The following is a 26257-nucleotide window of genomic DNA, read 5'->3' on the forward strand; positions in this document are numbered from 1 at the left end:
ACTGCAGAATACGTGTGCTTGTTACTTTTAGATTCTTCTCTCTGGCATCACGTCCACTTCTCCGTATGACTGTTCTTGTATCCTAAAAAGCAGTGCTCTATTTCTGAGCCCCTCTTAACGTCCGATATTTATTTTTTTAAGTGGCACATATTGTGCGAATATCGCACACCAACCATTGCACCATGTATCCTTTAATATTGGAACATTTCATTCATTCATTCATCTTTATTCGACGCCTTTACAGAGGTCTGGAGCACAGACAAAAAGCTGAAAAAGACAGCTTGACGGGGTCTGTGCCCCTTAACAATTCATGTGCGCACTGACATGTAGAAATGATATTTGGCATCGTCAGTTGCAAATTTGTAATTCAGAACATAAAAAGTCATGACTGAAAACTAAATGAACAATTCTGTTATTAATAAGACGAGAAATTCACAGTGTACTAGTAAAAACATTCTCGGTAATGATACAAGGCAGATACATGGATAATAGCTAAGCAAAAGAAACATAATTCTGAATAGAAGTTATTGATCGCCCCAAAAAAACATCAAATTCTAGCAGAAAAGGGAAGGGGAAAGAGTGGCTCGTTATAACATACATGGTAGAAGCCAAAAGTCACCGAAACCGAGGAACATAGAGGATTTAAAAAAAAAATAACTGCTTATGTTTGTCGAAGGGAGTTTAATAGGGTAGTAATTTTAAAGATAATGAATTAGAAAGCAGAAGAAAAACAGCCAGAGGTCGCCGGCGGGATAGGAACCCACGACCTCTTAATTTCGCGTCCAGTGCCCTACCGACTGAGCTACGGCTGTCCAGTATTCTGCTTTCGGGGGTACTTATGTGTAGTGTATGCGAACCTCCCTCATTGTTTAATTACGCGGGCCTCTAGAATCTCGCCTCCATCGAAACGCGAGCCCCGCGGCCGAGATTGAACCCGCGTCTTTCGGGTCAACAGCCGAGCACCATAATCACTTAGCCATCGCGGCTGCTCTGAATATGTAAGGAGACTATCAGTAACAGTTAAAATCTAACTACTCAATATTAGTCAACAGCCTACCAGTCGCCAAAAACGAGCTCTTCTAAGTCAAAAAGCCTCTTTTAAAATTGATGAACATCTTAGGTGAAACACACGGTATGCAGGGACTTCCGTGGGCAGTCAGTTATAGTTAATTTCTGCAGAAACAGCTTGCGCCTAGAGTTTGGCGCGCGAATAAAAATATCTGCAGCTAGACGATCAAAATTTTGGCATACTGTTTGCTTTTTTTTTTTCAAACAGCCTGAATAAATTTGCGGGCGAATAGTTCACGCCTTGTATATTCAAGTTTATAATAATGTTTCTGCGTTCGTTTTCCGTGTAACGTCTTGTTGCTTGCCGTGCACTGCCGTTCAGTTATAGAAGGTTTTTACAGGCCTGAATACATGTACTGTTTTCTTCAGTCGCAATAAAAGTATTATAATTCTCATTTCGCGACGGGAAAACCTCGGATCGGGCTCGCTGACTCACCTTTCTCTTCCGCAAGTTCTTTCAGGAGCTCCACGATGGTGTCTCCGATGTCCCAGCTGTCGACGGTCTTGCCAAACATGGACAGGGTCAGGCGGGCGTACATCGGGTCGTACTCGCGGTCGGCGATCGGCAGCTGCGCGTTCGAGGGATGAAAGAGAGGCGGAACGGAAAAGACTTCCCCCAAGAATGCAAATATCAAGCGTTCTGAGAGTAAGCAGAAGATCTCGCGTGGTCAGAACAGCCGCGTATTGCTTTAAAGCGAAAGCATTACAGTCCCATTACGAGAAAAACCGGCGGCGTGTGTGCGTCTCTCTACTCGCAGACGGTATAGAAAATCCCAGCCATGGCAAGAAAAAATTGGTAATGGCCTAGCTCGGCTATGCCAGGATCTACGTAGCGAAAGCTAAGGCGAGCGCAACGACGAGGCAAGAGGTGTGACGTCATACCGAACGGCGGCGGTGGCTCCGCGGCGAGGCGCGCGGTGTGACGTCATGCCAGATGGCGCGGCGAGAGCGCGGCGTCCGCCAGCTGCCGCGGTTGCTAGGCAACGGCTCAAGGTCGGTCTCTGTGCCTTCTCGGAGCACAGCCACAGAGAAATCGCAAGTTCGTGGCCAATGTACCTTTCTCTACAAAAATAGGGTGACGCCATTAAGCGGTCGTAGGACGCACACAGGAAGCCAAGCACCACCACTTCAGATAATACTATGTGTGTCGTTCGCCTTTATATACTCGCCACTGGGCGACATCATGTGGCGTCAGTTTTCCTGACATTCATAGAAAAATTGTGAGCGTTCAGCGTTCCGTACAGCGTTCCGGGTGTTGTAATAAGATTTCCCGTTTCATATAGACTACGTGTGCTAGCCAAGTTGGAGGTTAGCTTGCCACAGAGATTCGAACCGACGACACCTGCACCTTCACTTGTATGCGTTCCAACTCTCTTTACCCCTTTCGTTAAGGCGCGGTTGAAGTGTCCACCGAGATGTGAGGCAGTTACTGCATCATTTCCTTTTCACAGAAAACAATTTTCCTATCAAAACTGTGATGCAACCGTTCGTAGTGCAGCGTTCCATGTGCTGTCATACGCTCGCGTCTGTGTGTGTGTGTGTATGGGGGGGGGTCGTCAATGCAGCCAGCTACAGTAATGCTTTTGAATTCCAACACATAAGCAGTCTGAGGTATCTCTGCCTATTTTTTTTGCTCGCCAGCTGTACTAAGGCAAAACAACATTCCGAAAGTTCCAGCGCACTCACAGCTGTCTCGATCTCCTTGAGCTCCTTGGCCGAAGCCTCCCGGGGGAATCGTCGGCGGCCAAAGAAGTTCCAGATATCCTTGCTAGATCCCGGGTCCGGGCCCACGAGTTCGTTGAACAGCCGGTCCAAACCCCAGCTCTCGAAGGACAGGGTGAGTGTGTCGTACGAGCGGCCGGCCCTGTAGTCCCTCAGCATGATGTACATGTTTCGTGGCATGTAGCTGTCCCGGGATCGGATCATCTCCGAAGATGTCATGCTGCCGAAGTCGTACTTGGCTGCGGATACAAGCATACGCAGCAAAGGAACTCGTTAACCATCGGGACCCTAAGAAAAGTAACGTGGGCTAATGACCGTTAGTTGCGAATGCAAGTCTCAATGGACACTAAAAGTACCATGGACGTCTTGTGAACGTTTAGAACGTCCGCAATACATCCAAGGTAGCGCCGATTTTCACTGAGGTGTCGTGCTACTTCGCTTTGTCGTGCTACTTCGCTTTGAAATTTCAGTCAGGCAATTATACCCACCCAGGCACTTGATGTTAGCCAGAGAAAACAAGCATGAAGTTGCTTACTTTCATACAAATTGCAACGGGAACTCGATGTTCTGTTTAAAAGTCGCTCCGAGATGCTGAACTTTTGACGTAATTACGTTATTTCTAGTTATTACAAGTTATTTCTAGTTCAACATTGCACAATGCTTACATAAACATATAGTTTATTAAGCGCACTTTCAGAATGCTTCGACTGCTTGCGCGTACCATTGATAGAATGGTAAAATCGTTTTGCTGCTTTTTTTGCAATACGCCCTAAGAATGAGAAGTTGCAGGTTACAAGCTGTTTTAGTAAGAAACAGAAACCGGTAGATTTCAGTGAACGGGCGCCGGTTGAACATACGATGCATAAAATAGCTTACGGTAGTATGAAGAAGAGATCTCCAGGTGAGATGAGCTCTTGTCTACTGGCTTCCTGAGCCTAGGAACGTGGTCCCACACTGGAAGCACGTAGCGCATGTGACGGGCCCTGAAAGCAATAGCCAACGGTAGATGCTTTGTGCTGCTTGACTTGTAGCGCAGACATCCACATTGCACTCCAAGCGCAACGAGACAGCAAGCGTTGGTGGATGCGCCGTTCATCACGCAGACATTCTTATCGTCATTTATAAGAAGCTAGTGGGCGACATTGAGGATTAAAACTGGTCTCCGTGAGATACCCTACAAACAATAAGTTTTTTGTTCAGTTAAAGTGTAGAAAATTGAGGTGGGAGACGTTATACGTTCCATCCTGTGGTGGGTTCTGAATAGGCTTAGTTGCGCTAGTAGTCGCATTTCGCTTTGAGCCACTGTGAGGAAATTCATTGTCTGTTTGATTCGTAATATTTTGGAAGCAATTAACTGGCCTTTGTCAAAGGTGAGAAAAAATTGGCTGATCGTACTTTTGAATGGCCTTTAATTAGGGTATGCAGAGGACTGATGTGAAATTCTATATTTTATAGTGAATTCCGTGTTTCTGTTTGACTTCAAAAACGTACAAGTAAAATACAGCATAGATTTCTCATACGGGCAGGCACAAATACCGGCATCATAGTGCTTTTGATCTCTCAATGTCCCGGATTAGCCATTGTCATCATTGTGACCAGTCGAGATCGAAATCATCCAGAACAGCATGATGGGATCGACCAGTGACATCGACCAGTACATCGGCTCGTATAGATCACATGCACAAGATTAAACCTATTTTCGCTCGGACAGAACAATACAAATACTCACCTTTGGTCCTGTCTATCGAAGAGTGGAATTCGTTTCCTTCTAGCACTGCGACTATCGCTGAAACATCATCATTTCAAACAGCTCTTTGGTCCTATTTAGAAAATTCTAACATATGTTGATGTGCGTTCTTTTTTTTTTATCACTGTGTGATTCACTTCTTATGTTTTTTTTTTCCTTGGTTGCTCCAGTGTGTGTGCGTGTTGGCCGTAACGTTCCGCAAAATGTTAGATGCTGTGTTTAGTAACTTTCGAAGCCGGGATTTTTCTTGATTTTTTTTGCGGGGACTGCTACATGTGCATTTTTTCAAATACCTCATCCACGCTTTTTTTTTCTTTCTCTTATTAACTTGTACCTGCCATCTCAACTTGTTTACTTCTGTTTTCAGCCGTTTGTATTCTACGTTGTATATCTGTTGTTTTCTTTGATGAATCCCCCCTATGTAATGCCCGCATTGGGCCTTTAGGGTATTGAAATAAATAAACAAAAATAAATAAATAAATAGATCAACAGTACTCACAGCTCACGGTGGCAGGGGTACTTGGACTTCGCCACGGATCGGAATGCGCTGGTTACAAACGCCACCACCTGATCGCTGGGTTCGGTGATGATCTCCAGGGCGATGTGGCGCAGCACGTACAGATCCGGGTTGCTGAACAACACCACGAGCAGTGCGGCGATACGGATCTCGCTGGGCTCGCTTTCATTGTGGAACACGGGCAGGGCAATGGAGCGGGCCTGCGGGAGAGAAGGTCGCGGAGACCTTACTGAAAGTTTCCATATGACGAGTTCCACAACTGCATGGATCGTTTGCATAAAAAATTTTATGCAGTCAGTATGGAGCATATGCAGCCTGGTATGGACTGTATGGTATCACTTACGGACTCTTACGGACTTCGTATGACGTCAAGTACATTGTATGGAAATCGTATAGGAATTGTTTAGAATGCCTATAGACTCCGTAGAGACAAGATATAGATATTCACATATTCTTTCATATCTTATGGACTCTATATTCCCATAATTCCATACGAGCGGCTCATAAGGAACGTTTCAGTAGGGGAGAAGCTTGCAACAGACGCCTCTTTCGAAGTAAACACCGATTCCTAAACTCGGGGTTCTGTAAAGTGTTTAACGTCTGATAAAGCTGAGAAAATGGATACTGCTCATTATAAAAAGGGTGTCTCTCTGGCCCCAGCTTCTTGGAACTGTAAAAAAAAAATACAACATGCGACGTGGGTATGGTGGGATGCGATGCACCGATATGTGCCGAAGGGTGTTTTAGGAGCCCTTTAATGTCCGCTGCAGTCTTGCATTTTCTTTTGGCGGCATGCCGGCACGAAAGAAACTCAGCAGGGCGATGCTGGAACTACCCTGCCAGGCTGTGTTCACGGCGTCTGTGCACTACCAGCAGGGTTTGAAGAGGACCACATTGACGGCAATGCATAGAAAAAAAGTCGCTTGAACGAAAAGATGTTCTGTTGCTGACTAATGCTGCGTGTCTTGCGATGCAGCAACTCTATCGTGGATAATTAAACCACAGTTGCATCTATATAAATTGCTATTAATATGGGCACTGACTACGATCTTTGAACCCGACAATATAGATAACTGAAACTTCTACGTGTTTCCCTTCGTTAATCCAATTCTAACACAGTCCTTTTAGAGTATGAGATGCCATATCTGCCTTTACACCCGTGCCATATATTGCCGACAGACGTCCTCTTTTGAGGGGCTGTGAAGACGTTTTATTTTAGTAAACGTTAACCATGTTCAGTGCATTTTGCGCATGTGTGGCCGCATTGTTTTCTCCAAGCAAACGTTTCAAAAAGAACGCCTATTTGCACGTCCTGTGCTCTCGAAGAAGCCAGTGAGATCACTCACGTTTCCGCTTTGTACGTGAAATAAAAAAGGAACAACTTGAGAAAGAAATGGAGCCTAGAGATGGTTTGCATAACTGAACTCTGTGCATATATGTGTGTCTAAAAAAATGTAACAAATTAAAAAAGAACACATGTCAAAAAGGGCATATCGATGCGACTCACAACAGGTAAAGGACAGCGGCTTTTTCAACAGATGGCGTGCACGGTATTACACCACGTGGTCCTAATTTATGTCCTAACCAGCTTGAGTGGAAGGCTTCATTGTATGCCTTGCGTATTTCTGCGTTTCACGAGTAAATGCTCTCGGGCTCGGATGAAACGTTAAGCAAGGACCTGTGGATGTTACTCCCCAACATTCAGCAACAGATGAAATTCACGTTAGTCTCCCTGTTGTGCTTAATGTATACTAACCAGTTCGGGGTGAAATTTGGAGGCCTGCTTGAGAGCCCACAGCGCGGACATCCTGTGGTGCTCGCTGGCGTGAGACTTGGGGCAGATGAATCGTTCCAGGTAGTGGATGGACTTGCGAGTGGCCAGGTTGCCGGCCGCACGGAGGTAAGTCGTTATCTCGTAGTCCTTGTCATGCTCTGTATCACTTGGGGTCACGGAGTACTGCAGAGTAAAGAAAACAAAAACGAAGGGCGTTAGTGGCAAAGTTTCTCGCCAGTATGGTAGACAAGATTGATCGCCTGAGGCACTTCGAGACTCGTGCCTAGAGCGTTACACGGTTCTTTAGTTGGTAGCGAGGTGCTGGAAGTGGTAAGGGAATGAGCCTACTTAGGGCAGGTAGTGACCACATACTGAAATAATTAGAAGAATAAGAATGGGTGGAGCGCATGCGGGAGTTTCTCTCGGAACATGAATGGCAGTTTACCAATATCCATTAGGAGAAAAGTATACAACAGCTGTATCCTACCAGTACTCACCTATGGGGCAGAAACGTGGAGGCTAACGAAAAGGCTTCACCTTATGCTAAGGACAACGCAGCGAGCTATGGAAAGAAAAAGGATAGGTTTAACGTTAAAAGACTGGAAGTGGGCTCAGTGGGAAACAAACGCGGGTTAATTATGTCGCATTCGAAATCAAGAGGTAGGAATGGACTTGGGCAGGGCATGCAATGCGAAGGCATGATAACCGCTGGTCCTTAAGGGTAACGGAGTTGATTCCAAGGAGAAGGGAAGCGTAGCAAGAGGCGGCAGAAAGTTAGGTGGAAGGATGTGATTAAGAAGTTTGCGGGGATGCGATGGCCGCAGCGGGCAAAGGACAGGCTTAATTGGAAAGACATGGGAGAGGCATTTGCCCTGCAGTGGGCGTAGTCAGGCTGATGATGATGGTGATGAGTTCGCTCTCATAGAGTCACTCGCTACTGCGACAACAAGATGCCGAGATGACACAACGGCGCAGTATCAGAATCCGCTGGACAAAAGAAACAGGTGATCCAGAATGGCGCCAGGTGGTCGCTTGAGCCTCCATTTGGTCTGGTTTGGTTTGTGGGGTTTAACGTCCCAATGCGACTAATGCTATTAGAGACGCCGTAGTAAAGGGCTCCGGAAATTTCGACCACCTGGGGTTCTTTAACGTGCACTGACATCGCACAGTACACGGGCCTCGAATTTCTCCTCCAATGAAATTCAACCGCCGCGGCCGGGATCGAACCCGCGTCTTTCGGGTCAGCAGCCGAGCACCATAACCACTGAGCCACCGCGGCGGCGCCCATTTGGTCTATTTGGTCTTCGGTGCTGAGTGAGCGGCAGACCTTCGAAGGAGAAGCGAATTTACTTGGTCACTTTATGCTTGACTGCTGAACTAATTAGTTACATCAAAGTGAGGCAGGGTTAAGCCACAACCTAAAGGTGAATTTCTCAGCACCAACAATGGAAGCATGAAAAATTTTTAACCCCTCGGATATGTGGCTTCTAGGCAAGTACCGTCGGCCCTGGAAGCGCTATATTCTGCTCCAACTGTCTAGAGGCTGCAATTGTGTAGGCACTCGATTGTTCCGCTGCTGCGATTCTCTGATTCCAAAAGTTTTACTTTTCATGCAGATTGGTTGTCAGATAAATTGGAAGCCGCGATAACGAACGCGCCCTTGAGGCTTCCGTCTCTCTCACCCTGTCTGAATATCTCGTTAGTTCTGCGGCATATGGTCCTACTGTGGCTTTGGCTCTTATCTTAGCAGTAAGAGTGAGCATGAGTAAACGTGTATGATTTTGCTCGTAGATAGGCTAATAAGTCAAAGCAGTGGCCACATACTCCAGCTTTTGCAAATTCGATGCAGAATACGGCGGAACATCCTCTCAGACGGGCAGGCACAATACGCGATCTTAATGCTTCCGCGCGGTAAATGCGTTCCGCGAGGCACTCACGTTGAACAAGTGCGCGACGATCTCGGGCCTGCAGCTGCCATGGTCTTCCTCGTGGTCGTTCTTGGCCCCCTTGCAAGCTTTGCCGCCTGCGATGGCGCTGGCTGTCAGCTTGCAGGTAGACCATACTTCGTGGTGGGGTTTCACGGCTTCCGACTTGCAGGAGTCCTGGTGAAAGGAACGCATGTGCGGATCGTGAGCCTTTCCAGTCGAAAAGCGCATATAAGTTTCTGCCGTCAGATGATATTTTTTTGTGGTATTTCTGGCCATGAAACTGTACTAACACCAGAAACTTTTGTAGTCACAACAGAATAGCCTATAGCATTGCGCTGTCCCTACAGAAATTACAGCAAAAAAACTGCAGAAAAATGCAGCAAAAAATACAACAACGCAGTCGTAAAATACTGCAATAATACAGAAAAATCCATCGTTATGACCGAATGACAAAATATTTTGTCGTATTTTTAGTACGATTCTGTCCCGTTTTTTCTAACTGTAGGGCTCAGGAATACCCTGTCCTGTTGCTACTTTACAGGCATATTTTAGCGCAAAAGGTGTTCGTTCTGTCTTTCTGTCGTCCCGTCTTTTGAGCTAAAATAAATCTGTGAAGTCTGAACACCAACTAGCCCAACATTTAACCCTTTTGTTGCTACTTTCTTGTGCGAAAGCACTATTTCACGAGGTCTAACCGGCTCACCGAGTTTGTGTTAAACTTGATTTCTGAGGTGACCCTGCCGAAACCTAGGATAGCAAAATCCCACGCAGAGATAAAGTAAACATTGCCGCTACTGGATTTGGAACCCACGGATGCTCGAATAGATGAGCTTCGCTGGCCACAACACGAGGGCACTCACTCCAATCACGCCAATCACGCTTCGTGTTAAACTGCAACACACTATCACGCTGTACATTGCACATCGTCGTCTTAATCAACTTCCATCTGCTGCGCCAACAGATCAGATCATCGTAACTTCGATGAAAGCTTAACCTGAATCTAATATCGTCGCCACACCTGCCGACGACCCAGCAAAGCAAAACTATGAGCCAGTCAGGCTAAACACACGCTTTCGCACGTCTGCTCAGTTTAGCTACGTTAAAACCCTACCATTTTCTTGCTGTTCTTACGTACCTAACATACGGCAATATTCGCCATGAAAGTGAAAAAGGAAAGAGCAGCAACGTCTTAAACTACAAGATCTGCATTGATCACCGTCAAATGCCCTACTGATCACAGTGGTTTCCCTGTTTTGGAATTTAAGGGTGGCGAAACACGGGGAAACTGACAGGCGGCTTTGGGACCACGTGTCACTTTGTCAATAGATATAAATAATACTCACGCTGATCGCATGGATAATGGCATCGCTGACTTCCTTCAGGTGGAGTTGGATCTTTGTGTAGAAGCGATCAGCGTCCGATTCGCTGACGTCCTTGTTCTTGATGAGGTTGAGGCCGAACAATATGTGCGGGTTCATTCCAGTGGCAGCGAGAAGGTCCAGGAACAGATGCCTGTAACGTGCATGTTGAAGTTGTATAAGAGACTAGATTACAACTTCGTGCTTTTTCTTCTTATCTTAACACAAAATACGCCTTGCTCTTTATTGCTCCCGAGTAGCTGTATTGACAAATGGGAAAGATGGAAGTTCTAACTAGCCTTCTGAGCTCGACTACTTCACTTGGGGGGGGAGAAGACAAAGTCTGCGAGCAAAAGTTATGAGAAGGGCACTGGTTCTCGTCTATTCCCCTGGGAAGCGAAACCAATAACTTGGGACCATTTTGCCCTCTTCTTTTGGGTCTCCTCACTGAACCCTGGCCTATACCCCGTCGTGAGTATGTGCCATGTCAATAAGGCAACAACGGCAGCAACAACAACAACACCGAAGCTAAGTCCTCTTGCCAAAAACGTTGGCTTGCTGAGTGAGGCATCCCTGCAACCGCTTGGTCACATTCTATTGAACTAAACACATTATCTGTCCTCTCTCTAAATGCTATAGGCAAGGATTATTATTTTGTAATGCCGTGTATGCGCAAACAGCTTATGGCACAATCGTGCTGTACTCTTTTCACGAGAATACACATCAGACATGTGTAAAGACTATGCTTTATTGCGGACGTATGGCAGCATTCAGAATGCTCCCGTTTTTACTACTTCGAACATTCGGTCCCGCAGTTGTACTGAATCCAGAAGCACTGCTACAACCGAGGCATCGCAGACTCCCCCCCCCCCCCCCCCCTCCCAAAGTTTTCTTGAATATCTTCACAGAACACTTGAGAAATGAATGACCATTCATTCCCACAATATTAAAGACAGCGCGACCGAAAGACCCGAAGGTCGTAGGGAACACAAACGCTGCCCTAGTGTGGCTGTTCTTGACAGGCCTACGTTACAACAGTCAGCCCAACCACAGAGCTCAAAAATTACTTCAAGCACCTTCTCCCAACTTTCTTTTCAGCACTTTCCCATTGGTCTTCGCATTTCTGCCTACTTTTATGATTGCATCATCGCTGCATTTTAGACACTACCAGCTGCGGAGTTAGTCGCCATTGTCTTGTGGCCCAGACTTACCCCATGCTTCCCTTGATCGGTTCGGGAGCCGTGAGTACGTGGTGCTGGTACAAGTCGTTAATGTCGTCGTAGCTGAAGCTTGAGGACGAGCTGACCAAGGTGAGGAATTTCGTTGCTCCGCTCGTCTTGCGCTCGATGTCAGCGATGTCATCGTCGGTGAATTCCAGTTCCGCCAGCTTCTTCATGGCTTCCGCAAACTGCGCACAACGATGTGGTACGGTTTGCTGAATTGCTGAGCCTGGCCCCCTGCTCGTATTTTTTTGTGAGCACTTTTCAAGATTTTCAACTAAACAGTGGGAAATTGAAGTCCATGCGCAGTTGAGGGGTTGAGATACGATCTTGCTCGGAGTTGCTAACCTTCATCAAGCTAATTGTCTGTCCAACTGGACTGAAGGGCTGCCTCGCATTTTGTTTTATACTAAAATTTAAATAAGTTATTTTTAATATTTTGCAGCTTTTTGCTTCTAAGATGGTCACACCGAGCAACAGCACATGGACGTACAAGGGAAGAAACGACGCAATGTAGCGCGAAGATTCTGCGTTGAATTAAAAATAAAGAACTAAATGGAGGCAAAACTTAGAGGGTAGGGCGATAGCATGCGCTCTATTACCAGGTGGTTCGACGGGTTCAGGTGAGGGTAAAGTGTAGATGCCTTTATTCTGGAGCAGAGCCTTTCTTTCAGCCACTTCAGTCTCACTCAATGGTATTTGGAAAAGAGCAACCAGGTGAGATAGACGAAGTTTGCCACAACCTCTTTGATGGCATCCACCGGATTGCCAGTAACCATGCCAGCCTTCGCGACGGCAAAGTTAGGCAGCTAGGCGCCGAATCAGCCCTCAGTAAAATTCTTTATATATTTCCTTACCTCACTTTAAGAAGCATCAAAGATACCAAGACCAGGTAGCGATTCATTGATTGCACGGGACCAAAAGATAAGAAATACTGCCTTTTTAATCCATAAGGCCCTTCTTACATCTGGGAGACTTTTTTAGACTTGTATCGAGACCAGCAGATAATTCGCTTTTAAAGTAGCACCGGATTCTTCAACAAGAGGCCCGTAATAGCAAGGGCCTTCCCAAATAACCTCTGCATCTTCTCCATTACAAAACACGTCACGGTCTATATCAACCAAAGCAGACGCATTGCTAGTGTTACCAACCACTCTCCAACATTGATTCAACAATAGTCTAGATGCCTCATGAGCTCAGATCGGTGCTGCTTGGTGCAAGTGATGTCTGGTAGAGATTTGCACCCCAGGTCATGACATTGATTCTCCTCGTATCACAGCCCTCGAGATCGTCCTCAGGATCATAAATTTACAGGATTTCGGCCATTAAGCGCTCTCTAACCCTTGCGGCTACACGGTATACATCGATTTGATGCAAAACATACGTGCAATCAATGCAAGTAGTTTTCCTTCACAACTTAGAGGCTAAATTATGTATATTTGTAGCGCGACCAGGACAGAAACACAACGCTACAAATATGTATAATTTGTCACAAATCCAACTATCCCAACATCGAACTCTTTTAAATTAAGAGGCTATGTAGAAAAGGAGCTCACCAGACGCCTTACCTACGCTGTCACACTAAGGCTGATTCCTTATCATGCTGGCATTGCCCGCAAATTTGCCTCGTCTGAAAATTTCAAGCCCAGGCTCCTGGAGGGACCTGACCTCATATACCAACCTGGGACACTTGTATTCTTGAGAAACAAGAATGAAATCTCCGATATGGTCCGCCGTGTTCCTCACAAATCCCCACTCCAGACTCCACAGCCTTCGTCACATTCACATTCACATGAACAAACTACTCTCTCTTACCCAGTCCTGCTTTCTATACCGCCTCGGTCTCATCCACGCCTTGTGCAATTCAGGAGCACCTTTTCTTCCACCCCGTTACCGTTCGATCCCACCTTCTTTGTCACTACGACGAGGCCTGGTTAGCCTCGGACCAGCTGGTTTCATGACTTGTGATGTAGGACCTCTTAGACGCTTCGTGTTACCTCGCATTTTTTTTCTTTGAGAATGGCTCTGAACTTCAGACTGCAGTACAATTAATATGACGTGTTTATGATGAACAGTGAGGGCATGCTCATACCGTCGGCTTCGTTTCACTTAAATCCGGCTAAGTATGTCAAATCAAGATAGCAGTGGCCTGGAAAGGCATCCTCATGAGGGAATCAGGCCGCAGAAACAGAGCGAGCGGAGACGGAATGAAAGCTGGCCTCACTTTATCCTTGTTGGTGTGGACGCCGTACTCGGTGAAGACAGGATTGGGGTGCTTCAGTTCCTCCACGTCCTTCAGGTCGTCAGACACAGCATACCCCTGCGCCAGGGAGTGGTCCTTCTCGGCGTCCTCGGGGAGGGTGGTCTCCACGGTGGCGTCGTGCTCTTCCTCCAGGTCCAGGGTTCGGCTGCACGAGTTTGAAAGAACGCATACAAATGCAGAGTTATATTCGTGGCAACAATGAATCAAGCGTGTGCCCTGGAAGCAGTGTAACAAGTAGTTAAGTCCATTTTCCTAAAAGATATGCCGTTTTCGTAGCAACAATCATACTGAATGTTTCCATAAGGAGAGTCCAATAGTTCCAAATATTCCCATAGGGACTATAAAGAGTCAGTATTAAGGATATAAGCTCAGTATGGACTTTATGGAAAGCGAGTACGGAAACATACGAACTCCATATGACGTCACGCACATTTTATGGAAATTTTATGGAGTTTATGGACCCCTTGCAAAAAACATGGATGTCCATTTAATGTTCTATATGATACGCATTCTATATTCCCATAATTCCGTACGAGCGACTCGTATGGAACATTTCAGTAAGGAAACTGTGTGCCCAGCATTCTCGGGTATAAGCGTCGTCGACGTAGTAAAATGTCATCATGGAAAACTCCTTTCTTGACCAACATTATTGTTCTTTTGACAGGATCGGAAGAGGAGCTCTTCAGAGAATTCTTTTTCCATTCATGGGATGCAAAGAGGCTTGAGGGATGGGCATGGTAGGGGAGGATGCGTTACAACTCTGGCCTTCAACTGCGTTGGTGTGATGAGAGTGGAAGTACTTTTACAGTATGTTAAATGAAAAACAAATGCTTCGTTTCTGCGTTGAATTCTCCATTGTTTAAGCTGCATGAAACAGGAGCGTCATCACATATTTAGAAATAAAGACTGAGGGGCTCTAACGGAAAGCCGGCATTCACCGCATAACTCCACTGGACTTGACGCGACGGGCGTGGAAGGAGGTTCATCATGACGAATTGACACATGGTGTAAAGCAGGACGCCGTAGTCGAAGGCTCGGAAATAATTGAAACTCCCTGCGATTGTTCAACAACCGGAAATGACATCAAACAGCACATGGGCGTTTTTTGAATTCCATCACTAGCGAAAGAGAAATTTGACTAAGAACGGTGTCTTTAAGATGCCACGAAGCAGAACCAATGGTACACTTCGTGTAAACTGAATCTCCGTGGGTTTTCTGCTCGGGTCTTGGAGATATGTGAGAGTTCGTTTCTTTTTTTCTTCTCGAACTACTTACTTGATCGCGATGTGGATCACTTTCGCATCACCGTGCGGCTTGAAGAGGTGGGACGCCTCTGCCCAGGCATGGTGGATGACGTAGTGCTGCGCTGTTCCTTCGAGTTCATAGTACACCTCAGAGGTGGCGGAGCGGGGGTGCTGAAAAATTTAAACACATATGCATGCGAAAAAATTGGCAGGGACACCTAAATCCATTATGTGCTGGCAATGCGACAGCATTAACAGCTGTTGACGCCCTTACCAGAAGTGACGTCACTGCCTATCTGACGACATCACTTCCCTGCAGCCAATGGGATTTATACAGTCTGATGACGTCCCTTCCCTCCAGCCAATCAGACATATGGAATGCTCCGATCTGGTGACATCACTGCTCTGCAGCCAATCAGTGAATTTAGCTTCATGTGGTGTCATGCGAAGCGCGTGTGACGTCACTTTGATAGCGCGTCGCTCAGCGCTTTATAAGCGCTGCGTTCCGCGGGCGTTCGGAATTCTCGGCTCGGCACGGGCGTGCCAATAAAGCATCTACGTTGCTCGTCACCGTGACTCTGCATCATCGCTCTCGGCTACAACACATCCGACGACCAATTTTCTTTCCAATGAGGGTTCTAACGCTGCCGCATCAGAAATTCTGGACAGAGTACACTTGTTCAGTTCCACCCACTCAGTGGCAGGTTGAAGTGAAGCAACTATAGAAATTTCAATATTAGCTCTGGCAAGGAAAACGAAGACTATTTGTATGCTTTTGAGGGGCTGTGCTTTAACCGAAGAGTTTTGTAGATTGACTAACTTCTGTGAACCATGAGATTTCAAAATAGAATTGAATGCAGCTAATGCTTCATAGATCACAACAGTGATTTGAGGAGTCCACCAAGAGGGAGAAAGATTTTTTTCCAAGTACCAATAATAATTCTAAACAGGAGACAAACAAAACGGATGTACAGAATTTTTGCGAGTTTTGTTGCAACGCTCATGCTGCAGTAGCAGTAGTTGAGAGTTAGTCGAACGGGATTATTCCTGGGTCACTTGCTCGATTTTGAAGGCGGGATGGACCGACTGGCTTAACAAAGATTGTCGGCCGCAGTTAGGAAAGCAGACAAGTGCTAAAGACTGTACAGCTTGAACGAAGTCCTCAGAACTAAGCTTACTTCAACTTGAAACGATCTTACAGTTCATAAGAACAAAAAGTTAGAAAAGAAAAACAAAAATTGTGCCTTCAAGTGTGAACGAGTGGAGAAAGTTGCTGTACCGCATCCTCTTGCACATCACACCACCTCCCGGTTTCAAGGCTTACAAGGGACAGGTCTTTTCGGTCCACATGAGTACAGAGGGGCTTTATAATGTTCAAAACGAGTGCCATCCTTATAAAATGGCCTGTAGTCTTCCTACATATTTTTTATAGACTCTGTTGGCTTCCTGTACATATTTCCTTTTGCCTATTTTTAGTCTATGGACAAAGGTTAACTAAATGTCTACGGTCGCAAATGCATACATCCTCTAAAGACAATCTATAGTATTTGCATTTTCTATAGACTAGACTGTAAGGTTTGTCTATAGAAATCTGTAGACTTTGTAGAGAACATGTATGGACAGTCTACACTGAGTGTAAAGTAGTTTTTCAAAGGGTTATGCACTGTGATTCTAAAATTTCTATAGCACTGTACAGAAATTTGAAGGTCTTGGGTTTAGATCCCGCCGGCGGCATGTGGTTGTGTTGTTCTTAATCTTTGTAATCAATTATATTTCAGCCATAAAATGATTAGACTATTAATTTGTCATTCATCCACATCACACATAAAAAAGCATTTCCCTACGTTTTTCTTGGTTTTGGTTAGCGTTGGCTTCCTTCGTATGTACAGCCTTTGTCAAAAGTAACCAGGCTGCATGGTTTGCTTCTCATTCGTATAACAGAGCCCTCACGGCTTCCCTAAAGATCAAAAAGTTAACTGAAGGGGAGAACAGGGGTTCTTCTTGCCATACAGAGATCTATAGCTTGAGGGCTGGCATAATAGCTTTAATATACGAATGAGAAGAAGAAACGTGCAGCCTGATTACTTTTGACAAAGACTGTATGTCAACACTGCGTGTTGCTTCTTTCCTCCTGTGCCTATTTAGCGTCATATAAGTGTTGGTCGTCTTTTTTAGTACTTGTTTCCTCGTTATGTATGTTTTTTTCTTTTTCTTTCTTAAGGTCGAAGTTTTGCGCTTTTGTGTTTTGTACTGTGCCTCTCCTGCTTGGACCATATTTGGTCCGCAGTATGTGATAAATAAAATAAAAATAAAAATAACTGGCCCCTCATTTCCCTGCCCTTGTTTGCACAATAACAGTCTTCTAGAAAGATATAAGTGTTTTGAAAAACAAAATATCCAGCTGTATAACATGAAAGTTGCGTTACTTATATGGCCATATTCAAACTTTGTTTGGTAAAGAGGATGCCACTTACCGACACCTCGCCTTCGCACTTGACGCAGACGTCGCCGCTCTCCTGGCCGAAGAAGGAATAGTGGCCGTGTTCGCACTTGTCGTGGTTCTTCACCTTGGTCACCTCAATATGATTGTGCTCCTCTTCATGCACGATGTACAGGGTGTCACATTGGCCGTGAAGACTGTCCTGCATGAGTAAAGGCCTATGGATGATGCATTCTGCTCGTACCAATAATATTTTGAAACAAGAAAGAAAATTAGCTTTATCAAAACATAGACAGCATTAGCGTCTGCCTGGGCTCTGCCTACGGCACCAGAAGACAGTCATATCAATCTCTGTAAGTTAATAATTAGGACAGTCATCCACACACCTGTAGCATACACTGTTGTGTATTTCTGAGAGTCGCCACTACCTGGTTGGTCCAATATAGCTTTTAATGTCACGAGGAATTAAGCACGACCCACGGAAATGTCAGCGTACGATAAGGCCAGTTTTTAACTGTATGCTACTCTTTAGTGATGAAAGTATACTCCCTAGTGGGCCGTTCGAGTGCTCTAGACAGATGTGTAGACGAGAGTACATCCTGCAGAAGTCTATGCCCAACCTATAATTACATCATTGCAGTTATCCCACCAGGTAAGCCAATTAGGCTTGCTAAAAGATGCTAGAAACACCCTAGATGATCCATTCGAAGTGTTGTATTGAAATTTACATTTAGAGCTTTTTTATATTTTCTGCGATGCATCTCTAGAGACGAACATCGACATGTAGCTCACTCATTGCCGAGATTTCTACCTACTGTAGGTGCCGTCATGCAAGGCACAATTTTCAATGAATAATTTCTCATGATGATACCCTGGGAGTATAGCTAAAAAAGTGCGATGTGGTTTCATTTGAGCACAAGTAACTCGCAGTTTATAAGCAACTTTACACTGACTTCAGAAGTCAGGCTTTCCGACACTGTTTGTAAACAAACGTACGCGCGGTCTTAGAGCATAAACTGCCTCCACACCAGCTGCTGCAGGCAGCAAATCTTGGTTCAGGTCTAGTTTATTGTGCACTGAATTCGCTCCCCATTCTGTGCAATCAAAGCACTTATTTCTCAAAGTTATTGCAGTGATGTAGTCTTCTTGCTTAAAAAAATTACCGAAGACACTTTGGAAATTGTAAAGTGAGCTTGGCGAAAGCCTTGTGGTCAACCCACTGCCGCTTCGCGGATCCGCTTGGCGCGGCATCACTGGGACGCTTCGCCGCCACGCGTCACGGTTGCTATGGAAAGCTGCGCCCCCCACAGGCGCGCCGGTTGCTAAGGAGGGGAGGAGGTATCGCCGCTGCGCGGAGGAGAGGCCACAGCTGGCACGATTCCAGCGCACGGACGGACACCGCGAGCATGAACCATTAAAGGCTTTCGCCTTAAAAATTCCTTGTATATTAATTTAGAGCCGATTGCGATTATCTTAATGAGAAGTTTGAGCGCAGCTCTTCACAGATCGCCTGCCACCGCTGGATGGTGGCGTGTTACGCAACTTGCCACCCTTCGGGTTTTTCCCTTGGCAGCCGCCTTCCAGCTGTCCATTACTCAGCTTTCACCAAGGCAGGTAGCGCTTCGCCCTGCTTCTACCTGTCACCTGACAGGTTACAAGGTGACCTGTGACCTGTCAGGTGGCGTGTTACGCCGACTACATCGACTACACCGAAGCGTAGTGGTAATTGACGTGTTGCGCTGCTAACAACTCTCCGGGATCTTCCCGTGGCAGCCACCTACCATGTGCTGTTTCGCTTTGCTACTCGGACAACCGGTTAGGCCGACAACACCGACGACGACGCGGAACGCCGGCGCCTAAGAGCTGAGCTCTGAAAAGTACTGAATGTTGTTTCGCCGCGCTGTTCTTAGTGCGCACGATGGAGTTGTGACTAAGGCCTCCAGCTGTGCTGGCCTACTGACGGAGCAGAGCGAATCAAATCACTGCTGGTGGATATGACTTGCTTCTACGGCCGCATAAGGAAAAATTCTCCTACACCAAATGGATGTCCGCTCAGTTTCAGTGTTAGTTTGAAAACAATAATGAACCGAACTGTCTCTATGGGCTGTGATAGGTCTGACTTGCACAACCGACGTGCGCTCTACATAATCTGCCTATCTGGTCGAGAAAGGACCAAGATGCTGGCAGGGCGTGCCGTGCAGACAATGGCCCAACATTGGCTGCATACATCAGACCAGCAGTGGCACACACCTCAGAACCCACATTTGTGCTACGTGGGCCAAAGAAGCTTTAGGTGTTTGCATTTTTCACAGTGCCGGCTATTATCCTCATGGACTGTTTCGTTTTCAACATCCAGCAACGTAATGTGCAAATGCAGTTGCTCCTTTGCCCGTTTCACAGCAAGAGCTGGTGATAGTTAAAACCGTGAGATAAACAGGTCGCCCCGATCGCCGCATCACGCACAGGTGCGAGGGGAAGCACACACACAATTTGGCCTGCGCTCGGCCGTATCTCACACAAGACATGTGCCAAGCAGCACGGGTAATTAGGCCAATGATACCAACCAATGAGTGATGCCAACCAATTGCAATATTGGGCCGATTAACTGTGCTGCTTCGGGATCGGGCTTGCACCGGTGCTTAATGGAAAGCTGGGCGGCTAACCGTTAAGCTGCATCACGTTCCTTTTCTACGCGGTGATGTGAAAGCTGGTGATATTAAAAAGAACAGGATGCAAGGTAGCTACAGTGTTAGAACTCCACTGTGCGTACCGCAGAAAGCTGAAGCAAGGAGACGTTGCAGGCAAGCAGAAGCTCTTGTAGCCACGATGGCGTTCCGTTAGCGATTACGGGACAACCCTTTCGGTCACGGTTCCTCTTTGCCTGACCGTCTGTGCTTCCGCATAGATTGCACAGCTTTACCGTCAGCTTCTTGCTCTATGCAGCAAGAAGACTTTCCGACTCTTTACCTCACTATATTTTGTTGTGCACATGATGTCATCGAACTTTGTTTTACATCAGGTTTTTCTCTGCGACTATATTGTTTCCGTCGTACCTCCTTGACGTGGTACTCCTTGTCGTCGTGGTGTTCGTGGCGTCCCTTGACCAGGTCCAGTTGGAAGAGGGACAGCACGCCCTTCTTCAAGTTCTTCACCCAGTTAGCTTCGCTCTTGCCGATCTCGAACTCCTCGATCTGCAGTTAAAGAAAGAACTCTGGTCAGGAACACTGATTAAACAATGCCTGCATGTTTACGAAGAGAATTTCATCACAACATTGTTTCTGGCATTATGGGCCGACCTTTAAAAAACTTTAGAAGACGAATATTCAGAAGTCCCCTGTACGTCAGAAGCGTCGGTTTAGTTCTCTAATAGGGACAGACAAAATTTTCGGGTGTTACTGTAGTAAATTCTAAAGCATAAACATTGCATTCTTCTTACGATTGCTAACGCATAAAATGCACAACCTCTGTGCGTAGAGCAAGGTTTACAAAAGCCTGTCTGGCATGTTCAGGTGAAACCTGTGGCAACGGTGAGGTTTAAGAGTAAATTTAAGTCCTGAATTTACATTGCACCAAAAGGGCAAACCACTGCTGTTTTTTCATGTAAACCTGTGGAAACGGGGAGGTTGAAGAGTAAATTTAAGTCCTGAATTTACATTGCACCAAAAGGGGCAAACCACTGCTGTTTTTTCATTTCTTTTGCAACCAGTGCTCTCATCGGTGCTGTCTGGTGTCAAGGAAAAAAGTTTGCTATGTCTCGCATTTAACCTTTTAGAAGTTTTGAAGTATGTGGTTTGAGATAGAATGATTAAGCGGCGTTGACACGTATTCTTTTGCTTCAGTTATGTTTAATACAATGTCCTGTTCTGCGAATTTGGCTTCTATAAACTGTAAACTACATCTGGTATGTTTAAGTGGTAGTTACCACTGTTTAATTGCCAGATTGACGGAAGAACCAAATACACGCCATTAGAACTGAAGTTTTTCCTCCTGCATTTTTAGATTTGTGTACAAAATCTGAGGCTTCGGCCAGAAATATTCTCGAGCACCTTCAGGTTGCAGAATGGCGTAATTAAGGGCCTATGGCTAACGAATGTTGGTTTATATTCTACAGTAAGGAGACTCTGTAGGCCTGAAGTACTTGCTATTCCTAAACCGTGCTGAATAAATGAAAAACTTTATTCGAATAACAAATAAGGCTGCTAAGCAAAAAATACTAATGACTTTTCGCTGTTTTTGTTGACTATCGATTAAATTTTCTCATAATTGCGAAAATTAGGATGCTAACATACGGAATGTTTTGCATGTAAAAGAAAAACGGGACATCTAATTAACTTATGTGTTAGAAGTGACGTCATTTCCTGTCGGGTGACGTCACTTCACTTTATCTACCAGCTCTCATGACGTCATTTCTCTCTAGCCAATGGAAATTATCCGGTCTGGTGACGTTCATTCCTTCCAGCCAATGGCTAAATTTTTATGACCGACAGCACACTTTTTTTTCGATGATGCTTTTAACGCTGTTGAATTAGCACACTTCATAAGAGGTATATATGCAAGATTCGCGAATATTTCTTCTTGCGTGGAATTCCTAAGCTCTCGTATCTGTATTCTGCGCAGCGAAGTAATCACTTAGATGGTTCTGAGGATCCTAGATTTTCGCACTAAGTGAAATGGGAACATTGCATGTTTGCCCTTTGCTTCTTTTTTGTGTGCAGTTGTTGAACGCTCCCATCGAGGTAGGCAGGATAGTGCATTGTTTTTACCTTTCCTTCGTCGAACTTGGCAGCGAAGGGGTGCTCGAGGGCGCCAACCAAGTGGTCGTTGGACTTGTAGTGGAACTCATGATGTTCGATGTCGATATGGTCCTCATGGAACGTATCCGATTCGAAGTTGACGATCTGCGAATAAGGCGGAAAGAACATCGCGCAAACCGTTTTATCGCCTACGTGCTTATATACAGAGTCACGGCCAACATAAACAGTAAAAAAGGAGACGGAGAAATCAGTAAGAATAGTCATGAATAACTAATCATGGCTAATTGGCGATGATAGCTGAGAGAGGCCTTTGCCCGGCCTTAGACGGGATTGAGCTGGTGATGATTGTTGGTAATGCTCGCAGACTGATGCGTCGAAAACTGTGACAAAAGCGAAGCAGTGAATGCCAGTGCTGGTAACTGCTGGGGGCACCACAGTGCTCTGGCTTGTGATACTTTTTAAGACCCTAGACTGCGAAAATTTTCAAATTCTCACAGAGGACTGCTAAAGAAACTTCCCCCGTTTCCTTCAAAAGTGAGTATTGAGCGCGAAAATTAGGCCATGTTTTCCCACTGTACACTGCCTCTGCCGCCTAAAATCTATGGCGGGACTTTGGGTGTTGCTTTGTGTACCTTTTCTTTACAGCTTCTACCCTGGCTAGAAGCGCAGATCTTTTTTTTTAAAACTCAGCTCGTTCCTCCATTTCTCCTATCTGTTAGAGAAAGAAAGGCTGAACGAAAGAAGGGGTGAAAGGAATAAAAAAGAAGCAAGAATGGAAGGGAAACAAGAATGAAAGAAGGAAGCAAGCAAAAAGAATGCACTAGTCAACGATATAAAGAGGGAATGACGTAAATAATGAACGGAAGATAGGAAAGCCAAACAATGCCGATGTATAGAAGTCTCCTTGTTACTGGTCGGATTGATAGTTGAGCATATTTTATACATGGTCAAGTTGTTGATGTCAAAAACGAATATTGTAAAGTTCTCCCAGAAAACATTCCAGTCAAGCTCTGAATGCTGGAGAATTGGTTTATGCTTTGACCCTTAAGAGTAGGGAAAGAGTACTAAGTGCACCACGATTTACTGTGAGCACGCTGTATAAGTCCAGATATTCCAAGCAATCATGAGAGCGAAAGAAATTTATGCGCATTTTTAACCATCGATGTGGCCTGTTTCAGGCTGCACAAATGTGGCTGATACGAGAACTTTTATCCCTTCGCTCCAATTTTTGGAAAATCCTTTGTAAAAGACTGCGTTCGGATTCTTTGTTTATGCAGCGTTTTCATTGCATTCTGACTTAAGGCGTCGAGTTTTCGTGAACGGTTCAATACCCATAACTCCTTGCTCTGTTAATTAAAAAAGAACACGTGATGGTATCGGAAGCGGGGATGTGAAAGCAGTATTTACAATGTTCTCGGATGGCTAAGTGATGCTTGCGAAAATTTCGGAGCTGGAGCCCGAAATCGCGAGATCGAAATCCAATTGCGGTGGCCGCATTTTGAAGGACGCGAAGTGCAAATACGGCCATGCGCCGTGTGGGGTTAAGGATTCCCAAGTAGTTTAAATTATTCCAGAACTCTGCACTACAGGGGCTCTCTTTCTCTGTCCCTTCACATGGCCTCATTCATCCATTTTTCCACGGTACGATTCAGGTGCCTACCTTGTATGAAACCATTGCTGCCTCTTTCCTTTCCTCGCCATCATCATCATCATCAACCTAACTGGCCACTACAGGGCAAGGGCCTGTCCCATACCCCCCCATTCTGTCCCAGCTGCGGCCGCATTAACTCCGCAAACTTGGTAACAGTCGAAGCAATGTGCGGTTACTCGGGCTTCAACTAGCTTAGCAAGGCAAACTCACCTTGAAGTGTGTGTGGTCTGGCTTGGGCTGGACGATGACCTTGCTTCGGAAGGCCATGCCAGCAGACTGCTCGTGCGTCTCGGGGCTGAAGACGTGCATCGTGCCTTTGTACTTGTACACATACTCCTTACCCACCTCGAAGCCTGCCAAGAAACGAATGCACACAATGTCTGTTTAGTCCCAACCACCGGAATTCCAAGCCTTTTTGCCCGGTACGTATTTGCTTGGCGCGTGGGCGACGAAAGCTCTGCAAGCGTGGTCAGGTTCAGGAGAACGCTATCTACATTGCAATCGGCAGGCAGTTGGAGAACCTTTCTTGGCATGATGAAGAAATACAACTGTCCTCGACGGCCGACGAGTTAGCTATCACTCCTCACAGAAGCAGCAGGGCGAAGAGTAAGCGGACTTTTTTTTAGCATTTGGCTTTGAAGAAATGCGGCTCGTGCGGAAGATTGTGAAACCGGCCTCATTGGATTCACAACGGTCGCCTTATCTGGAAAGCCTTCGCGGTAGGCTCCTGGGTGATGGTGAAATGGTGGGCTTGGAAAACAGGGTATTTACCCAGTGTAACGAATTAAGTAGCTGGTCGTATACACATAAAAAAAAGGAAGGAGGGAAAGCAGTGCGGCCATTACATCCTAAGCTAGTTCTCATGGCTGACCCGGAACCGTTCTGATGGAAGCTAAAGGTTGAAACTAAAGAGTGAAGAAATGTCTCCGCCATGTTGTGGTGCAAAAACACAGACATGGCTCAATTGAAATCACGATTAGACCAAGTTTTCAGCGAGTTTTTCTCACGTTGACTTTGCCTAGCCTAACTTGTTTCAATAAAGGTGCAGCTCAATAGAGTATAACCAGCGGCAAAAGTACAGTATCGGAAGTGTCTGGATATCTGGAGTTAAAACTGAAATAATTACCAGCCTATGGTTGGGAGAGGTCCAGAACAGAAAACAAAGGAAACAAGGGTAGAGGGGGAGCCTCAGTATGCTTAGCGACGTTTCGGCAAGAGCACTTGTCTTCGTTAGCCTGTTATTTTATGAAAAGAACGAAAATGCATGCGTGCCGAAAAGAACTTGCGGGTACGTATTTTTTGCTACTCCTTGGACCAAACAGCCTGCTAGCGTTTAGGGCCGCGCAAGTCCTGCCCACCGGGAGCCCTATGTGAGCAGTTGAACAAGACTGAGTTACCTTAAGACCTTTGGGCCTCAGAAGAGTGCATCCTGGTCGATTAATTCCTATATTTTGCAAACAGCGGGACAAGAGACAACTAAGGATTGTTTACGTGAGCATTTCTCATGATAAAGAAAATATTATCTCATTGCGTCTGTTGTTTCCTTATCTATTTCATTCCCCAAGTCACAGGAAGAAGCACCCTAACTAGCCCAGCATCCAATTCTACAATCTTTATCACGTGAGTCAACGGCCTCGGCCTCCTAGGTCACAGGCGGAGTTGACTGCCAATATCTATAGCACGCAGTAATTCCTGTTTGGGCTCTTTTCTTCAGGGGATTGTGTATACTGAGGAGTTAGATGCCAGTCGGTACCTTCGGTGAGATCGCTTGCACCACTCTTCTTGCTCGCATTTAAAACGCAAGTAGAAAGGAACAGTCGGTCCTCTTTAGGGCACCTTTCGTCATAAAAGTGCGCTCAAGAGCTTCTGGTTGCGATTTAGACCACCGCGTAGTTCTGAATACGCACAGCTTGTATACAACAAAAGGCAACACGATCGTTTCTAAACAAAAATTTCTTGCGCTAACACTGGAACTTCTTTAAGAAAACAGAATGACCAAAGCGCTCGCTACACTGAGATGGTGGACTTTGCTCTGACGCGCGATGGAAATAGTTGCAGGAGCACTTACCCGAGGCGGCAACAGCCAGCAGCAGTAGCCCTAGCACCCTCATGGTGACCGGTGAAGAACTCGCTTGCACACCAAGCGGAGCTCTAGATTGCGGGAGCTCTGCGGAGCCTTTAAATATGCTCAGAGCGTTGGCAGTGCGGCGCTGTTGCGCAGGCCATGGCAGGCGAGGGAACTGTGGGACACTACGATTCGCTGAAGAGAAGATAGCTAAGAGGAGATAGAGGAGTAAGCATTGAGAAACACTTCTTGGAGGGCGGAGATTCGCTTTGCCTCTGTCCCGTGGCAATTTGAATAAAGCTTTTTTTCGTGTTTTTTTGGCTTGCCTTTTCTCAGCAAGTCCAGTCTTGCAATGCGCGCCCAGATGCTTCCCGTTTCAAGATTGCGAGACTCCCTGCAGTTATCTTGAGTGTTCGTAGTAGTCGCCGCACGAGCCACGGTATCTAGACGCGACGAAGTCGCCCTTGGATTCTAACGTCGGACCACACTTCCAGCAAAACGCGTGG

At 45.9% G+C, this 26257-nt stretch overlaps 1 protein-coding gene across 1 annotated transcript in view; it reads right to left on the reverse strand.

Annotated features, from left to right (window-relative positions):
• The window catches only part of LOC149365765 (vitellogenin-6-like), a 41118-nt gene extending 15246 nt beyond the window's left edge, over nucleotides 1-25872 (reverse strand). The window contains exons 1-15 of the mRNA XM_089545910.1: nucleotides 25755-25872; nucleotides 23897-24039; nucleotides 22045-22179; nucleotides 20335-20472; nucleotides 17316-17483; nucleotides 14873-15012; nucleotides 13559-13742; nucleotides 11326-11522; nucleotides 10100-10268; nucleotides 8766-8930; nucleotides 6811-7011; nucleotides 5037-5254; nucleotides 3667-3773; nucleotides 2755-3029; nucleotides 1505-1637 (exon numbers count right to left, since the gene is read on the reverse strand). Of these exons, the coding sequence (XP_089402036.1) occupies nucleotides 1505-1637; nucleotides 2755-3029; nucleotides 3667-3773; nucleotides 5037-5254; nucleotides 6811-7011; nucleotides 8766-8930; nucleotides 10100-10268; nucleotides 11326-11522; nucleotides 13559-13742; nucleotides 14873-15012; nucleotides 17316-17483; nucleotides 20335-20472; nucleotides 22045-22179; nucleotides 23897-24039; nucleotides 25755-25797 (2416 nt within the window). The 5' untranslated portion in view covers nucleotides 25798-25872. The remainder of the gene's footprint in view (nucleotides 1-1504; nucleotides 1638-2754; nucleotides 3030-3666; nucleotides 3774-5036; nucleotides 5255-6810; nucleotides 7012-8765; nucleotides 8931-10099; nucleotides 10269-11325; nucleotides 11523-13558; nucleotides 13743-14872; nucleotides 15013-17315; nucleotides 17484-20334; nucleotides 20473-22044; nucleotides 22180-23896; nucleotides 24040-25754) is intronic.
• Between the last annotated feature and the right edge of the window lie 385 nt (nucleotides 25873-26257).

The sequence above is a fragment of the Amblyomma mixtum genome, chromosome 1 (assembly GCF_055824585.1).
Source record: "Amblyomma mixtum isolate Tamu chromosome 1, ASM5582458v1, whole genome shotgun sequence".
NCBI lineage: Eukaryota > Metazoa > Arthropoda > Arachnida > Ixodida > Ixodidae > Amblyomma > Amblyomma mixtum.